The sequence below is a fragment of the Physcomitrium patens genome, chromosome 25 (genome assembly GCF_059467195.1).
Source record: "Physcomitrium patens ecotype Gransden chromosome 25, ASM5946719v1, whole genome shotgun sequence".
Lineage (NCBI taxonomy): Eukaryota > Viridiplantae > Streptophyta > Bryopsida > Funariales > Funariaceae > Physcomitrium > Physcomitrium patens.
The window spans coordinates 12922745-12929754 of record NC_143434.1 but is presented as its reverse complement, the minus strand read 5'-3'; the positions used below and the strand labels follow the sequence as shown (position 1 = coordinate 12929754).

At 29.8% G+C, this 7010-nt stretch overlaps 1 protein-coding gene across 1 annotated transcript; it reads right to left on the bottom strand.

Moving 5' to 3' along the window:
* Positions 1-1729: 1729 nt before the first annotated feature.
* On the bottom strand, positions 1730-2726 carry LOC112277154 (uncharacterized). The gene has a single exon (XM_024509185.3). The coding sequence runs from the start codon at positions 2693-2695 to the stop codon at positions 2123-2125; it is 573 nt and encodes a 190-aa protein (XP_024364953.1). The 5' UTR covers positions 2696-2726; the 3' UTR covers positions 1730-2122.
* Positions 2727-7010: the final 4284 nt, after the last annotated feature.

The window sequence follows — 7010 nt, the reverse complement described above, 5'->3', positions numbered from 1 at the left end:
GATCCTTTCTATTAATAAAGTTTGGTTTTATATCTTGTTATTCAGTTTTGTTCTATTTTCTTTTGTTATAAGTTTTTTTTATCCTACGTTGTGATGGAATTTATATTGTTGTGGTTTAAAAGGATCTTAGATTTTCAAAATAGTCTGATGTAAGAATAGAAAGAGTTTGCCTCAAGAAAGCACTAGGTTCCTAGCTATCACTAATTGCTCAATCAAGTCTTGAGATAAGAAAGACCAATTATATATATATATATATATATATAACACTTTTAGGAACAATTACACCAAATATATAAATCTTAAGTTCCCAAAAATATCCAAAATATGATTAAAAAAACTCTAAATCTTTATATATCCTTATAGGGTATTATTCCTAAACTTCAACAACTTATATTTTCCAATCGGATCCTTCAAATAAACTCAAATTTTACATAAAGTACTAATATACTTCTAACAACTACAACAACAAATTTCAACTACAAATTCATTGTGGATCTTAAGATATCACCGAAACCCTAACATTAGCTTCAAATCCTAGTTTTTATACACTTGCATATAATTTTCTTTATATCACACAAAATAAGCACTAAAATGCCACAAAAGTTGTATGTATAGCTTCTTAACACAATAATCTACCTATTCCAAAAGGTTTGAGCCAAAAATTCATCTAAAAACTCAAGGTATGGCTCCAACCATTACTATGAATAAAATCACTTACTTACTGCCTTTGATTTGGATGCGCTGACTTCAACTCTCTATAACTACTTCATCCAAACTCCAAATTCATCAAAAAAAATATGTAAAAAGTGTAGTTCAAGAAGTAATCTCTTCAATTTAGTCGCCGATCATTTGTTGCTCTTCGTAATCGTATGTTATGCCTCAAAGAAAGACAGTAGGTATGAAATTGACACCTTAACTTTGAGCACCAATAACTCTTTTATAAAAACTCCAAATTACACAAAATTTACACCCAATCCCTATTTAAAAACCTAAACTTATTGGACCTAGCCTCCAAAGCTTGAATGACCTCAAAAGAGAAACCCTAATCCCTAATAAAGCATCAGATAGCCTCCTTGAAGCCCATTGGATATAGCCTTCGACCAGTAGGAATGAAGATTTCCATTCTTTGCATTCATCCAACCATGCCTTATTTTCATCTCTTCCAATAAGCCTCCTACTAGTTTAGATTTTCATTTTTAGGCTCTAATCTCAGCTAAAGGCTTCATATTAAACATTTAGGTCCTATAATTTTTTAAATGCCATAATTAAAATAAATAAAATTCAAAATAAAGTTTCTTATATCCAATTTCTTTAAATTAATCTATTAACCATTCTAACACACATTAAGACTTATGAACATATTATATGTTCTAACTAATTTTTACATACTGTAAGCAATTATAGTATGACACCGATTTCATTTTACTTGTAGTAAAAAGACTTCTTAAATTTAGTTGTAAATTTAATCTACTTGCTTCTCTCAATTATACAACTTTTTAGCATAGACTTTGAATTTCATTGTTTACTTCCTCTACAAGCTTAGGAATATTACCTCCATGATTGGTATTAGAGATATATGAAATTTCTATCTTAAGAATGTTGACAAACTTGTAAAATCAAAGTCACATCCATGAATCTTGTAAATAATCATTGGATGTTTATACAATAAAAAATGTAATTTCTTGTTATACATATTCAAAATACACACATACACACACATAGCCATTAGTATCATTCCAAATATCATGGTTTCATTTCTACTTATCAATTGTGCATTAGCCATAAATCCAACCTTAGACCACCGACCACCAACGTTGTCATTTATGTGGAGAAGTGAAGAAAGGAAGCTCAAAATTGCATGAAGCAAACAAACCATGAAGCAAATTCATGGAGCATGCTTACAATACAACAACACTAAACCCTAAACTAAACTAAGCTAAACTGTTCCGAGGGACGCACAAGCACATCCAGAGAGAGCGAGAGCTCTCTTTTTCTCACTCTCTCGATGTGCAAAATTTTACTGTACAACTCTCACACACTCTCTCACACACACACTCACACAAATAATGGCGACGCAAGATTGATTGTGTGCACCGAGAGGGAGGGGTTATGACGATGGTGCTCAAGACGGTGACGGTGATGCGGCCGCCAGCACTGATTGTAACGCCGCGCCACGCATCTCTGGCTGATCGCTCATCAAGGATTGGAACTCTGCGAAGCTTATCAAGTGATCGCCGTTTTCGTCAACGCATTTGATCATGCTCCCACACTCTTCCAGGCTGAATTTATCCTCGCCAAACGCGGCTAAGGACCGGTGAAGCTCGTCGGCAGAGATGAAGCCATCTTTGTTGATGTCAAATCTGTTGAAGGTAGCGAGTAAGGCGTCGTCCTCGGCATTCTCGGTAGAGAATTGTGAGTCCAATGAGGTGGATGTGCTCATGGCTCGCGTGTTCAAGTCGATGAATTCACAGAGATCAAGGCTACCGTCACCGTCGCTGTCCACGCGGGTAATCAGCATCTGAATGTCTTCTTGCGTAACCTCCTCCCCAAAGGATCGCACCACGGTCGCTATTTCTTCGACGGAGAGCTTCCCGTCCCGGTTGAGGTCGAAGAAGTCGAATGCGTCCGACAGCTCCCTAACTAACCCTACCAACGGTTCGCTTTCTAGTGTTCTATTTCCTGTCTTGGTTGCCATAGCTAACGATTTTACAATACCCCAACTTGAAAGTCCCGAGCTTGCTATGCCAGTTACAACAGATTCAGGCACATATACTACATTTCACGGATCGTGCGTGTGGGGACAAGAGACACAAGTGCGCGTGCGGAAGTGCAGGTGACACCGTTAGGTTAAACTCGGCAACTTGCCGACAACTGCTGTGTTTTCTCCGAAGCAACGTACTAAGTGGGGAATCCTATCCAATAAGCAACGTTTCTGGAAGGTCTGCAACCTCTCCTTCCAGGTCATTTCAACAACCTCACTCAAACCCGGTTAATTACTAAAAGCAAAAGGTGGAGGATCACAGACGACACTTCAAGTCCAGTGCACCGATTCACTGATCGTCACCATCACGGTCGCCGAGGATAAGAGGAAAGACCCACGGAAATGCACTTGGACACGCCTGGAGCATTGTCCAAGGCGAAGCGCTAGAACCTACACACTCACAGTTGCTGATGCAGAAATGGGCTGTTTATTTTTTATTTTTTTTCATATTTTTATGGTTTTTTTTAGAAGGTGAGACGGCATCTTCGGAGCGGCACTCGGCGGAGAGCATCAAATCGTGAAGGAATGAGCAGGCGGGGCTGCCATTCCTGGAATTAGGTATATTCTCGAGATTGGGGTCCATCCACCCTCTTTTTTTTTTGTGCTTTTATTTCTATTCTTTTTTGAGATGCTCCACAGGACAGGAAAATGGGGCCTGATCTTCTCACAATCACTCATTCTCAACTGTTTTCATTGCTTCATTCAATTTAATTCAATTCAATTTAATTCAATTCAATTCAATTCAACGCCTCCTTTTTGTTTCACTTATGGTGTTGTTGTGTGTAGGGTCATGCTACGGTGATTGTCAACTCACTCTTTCCATTGCTCTCCAAAACGATTCGTGTGTTTTCATTCTTACAATCAGTTTCTGAAGTATGCCAAAATGAGGAATTGCCAGAGTAGTTTAATTGAAAAAAATAAAATAAAATAAAATAAAAAATTATGTGTGTGTGAATATATATATATATATATATATATATATGTATATATAGTTGTTGCAGTTAATAGACGATTTCCAAGAAATGAATCACATGCTGTGATTTTTGTTAATTTTTATTTATCATTAGTTTTAGATATACATTATGCATGTTTTGAATTGATTTCATATCAAAAAATAATAATGTTGTTGCTTGTCATCCAATACAATGTGAGACATTAGTATATAAGCACCTTAATTATTGAATAAAGTATTTTCTCTTGTGAAAGAACTTGAGGTAGAAATAATTCATTTTATGATCTAAATACAATTAATAAATGTCACCACTTCATTGTTTACTATCTATATTTTTATTTATTTATTACTCTTTGTATGTTTATCTTGCCACAAGCATACACATTTCAATACAAATACTACTAATTTTTAGTTTTAACCTACAATACTTTTATTCAAAAATATCTTATTTTTCTTGGTATATATATATACATATATATCAACAATAAAACTTTCATATTAATCATACAATCTTACATTTTGAAATCTTTGCTAATAATATCTCTAAAATCTTAACAATCATTGTTTTGCACCATCATATATTTGTAATGCACTTATAAAATTAAAAATCATTGACCAATTTATTTTTAATTCATTTTGTAAATCCACTCCAAACACTATATTGTTTTATCGAACTTATGCATTTTAAAAAAAAATTAAGAGTAGATTATTATTTCAAATTAATATTCATTGATTAATAGAAGTATAATCACATTCTAACACACAATCCTTAGCATCACTGTTGTACTTTTTATGTTTTTTGTTATTTTTTCAAAAAAATACCTTTCAAAACAAAGATACTTCTTTTTAAAATAATCTTTTGGTTAGAATATATAAAAATACATAGAGATTAATATAAATATTTAGGACTTTTATTCTAAACAAAAATTGTATGACATTACTATGATTCAAACTTTCTAGTAATTCTATTAGAATATTTAAGACTGTTTGTAGACCGAAATTAACTTGTCATGTCATTAGTTTGTAGGAAGTTGATTATTTCAAATTTCCACTATACACAAGTGCCACCATCTTTTGTACCAACAATTAAAATATTGTACAAACAAGAATTGACAAGAACAAGATCAATCTTAGTATTATTTATTAATATACTACTTTTAATGCTAGAAGATTAATTTACTAAATAAATTTTTGACAAGTTCACTTTAATAAATTAAAAAAATAGCTTCAAACATAGATTTAATTTCTAATTTTAAATTTAAATTTTATAAATTTTAAAAAATATTATATATCATCAATTATATAATTTTGATAACTATAATAAAATTTAAATTTGTTCATATTTCTAACATAAATTTTTATTTAAGAATATTCATTTTATATTTTTATATAAAAAAATATATTTTTTGAATAATTCATTCTTTTTATCTATCATCTTGTTGTTCTAATTTTAAGCCAAATTACATAAAAGATTTATTTATTTTATATAAAAAGATAAAATTTACTTTTAAAATTTTAAAATATTTAATCAACTAATAGTTATTATTTTAATATTATTTAATAAAACATTTTTTGAAAATTAATCCATATTTTTAAAATTTATTAAAAGATCAAATTATACAAAATTAAAAGTTTAAAAAAAATTACAAGAAAAATACAAAGAAGTCTTAAATCAGTCTAAAAAAAATAACAAGAAATCTCAAAGAAATATAAAAAATAAAATTTTAAAGAAATAAAAATAATCTTAAAGAAATACTAGAAATATAAATTTTAAAAGAAAAAACAAAGAACCTTAAAGAAATATAAAAAATAAAATTTGATCAAATTTTTATTTAATCCTAATTAAAATCCTAATAAACCTTAATCAAATATTTGGTCAAATCCTAATAAAATCCTAAATCCTAGACCAACCTTAATGAATCCTAATCAAATCCTTATCAAATCCAAATCAAATCCTAGTAAATCTTAATCAAATCCAAAAAAAACCTTAAATCCTAACAAAATTCTAGACAAATTCTAAATACTAATTAAAATTCTAATCAAATCCTAGATCTTACACCAATCCTAATCAATCCTTAATCAAATCTTAAATCTTAAATAAAATTCTTAATAAACCTATAAAAGATTAAAAATTCAATACCAAATAATTGAATCATTGATTTTGACTCAAAATCTATACACCTTATAATAATAAAGTTATCAACGGATATAAAAAATTTTAAAAAAATCACACATACCAAATAAATGATAAATCCTAAAATCTATTCGAGTTTTGGCCAACCTCCTTCTCCAATCTTGATGGCAATCTTTTCAAGCCAAAATCTCTTAATTTTATTATTAAATATCTCTTAAAATTCACATATATGTTAGAAATCAAGTCTACTATTTATACACATAATGTTTACTTCAATCCAACTAGTAGATTTCTAAAAATCTTAGAAACCCTCATTGATCTTTAAAACCCCATTTTCAAGACTCCAATCTGCTTAAACTTTAATAACCTTCAATCTAATTATTTTATCATGCTTAAATTTTTAGTAAACAATAAAAAAAAAAATAATCACAAATTAAATTTTTTTGTTTGTAGATCTACTACCAAACTCATAAATTTCTTCAAATGTAAATCTTTTTTTTATTTTATAAAACCAGATTTATCAAAAACAATCCTAACTTTGTAAAGCTCTTACAAAGTTATTAAAGGCTCAAATTGCCCAAAACCAATGCTCAAAAAAACCTTATAAAGTCTTTTCTAAAATTCCACTCTTTTATTTGTAAAAGAATCCTAAAGTTGTTGTAGGTGCCTAATTTTGTGCCTTAAGGTTTGATATCAATTTCAATTGGCAATCAATTCTTTTGGATATCAATTCTTATTTTCTTGAGATAAATTTTACTAAACTCAACTCCCAAATTTCTTATACATATGTCTATATCATTTATTTTTCTAATATATCTTGTTTTGCCTTATTTATGGTCCTACAAATAGAAGCACACTTTGTACAAAAGTAGCATTTACACTTTTAATTTTGTTATCTTTTGACTATTATTAATAATTTTAGGATAATTTTTTATAATATTAAGAAATAAGATCTTCTATGATATCATATTTTTTTCACTCTTTCATCTATTAGTTGTTATAATACAACATCATTTTCAACTTCTATCTTCCATTTTAATCTATCTAATTCCCTCCCATCCCTTTCTCATTTTGAGTTGAGAATTTAAAACTATTTATATGGAGTAATTGCTTCGGTAATTAATGACATCATTAAAACATGATAGTCTTTTAGATTCTTTTGT

Excerpts from the sequence above, each read along its gene's own strand:
- LOC112277154 (XM_024509185.3), bottom strand. The coding sequence starts at position 2,695 with ATGGCAACCAAGACAGGAAATAGAACACTAGAAAGCGAACCGTTGGTA.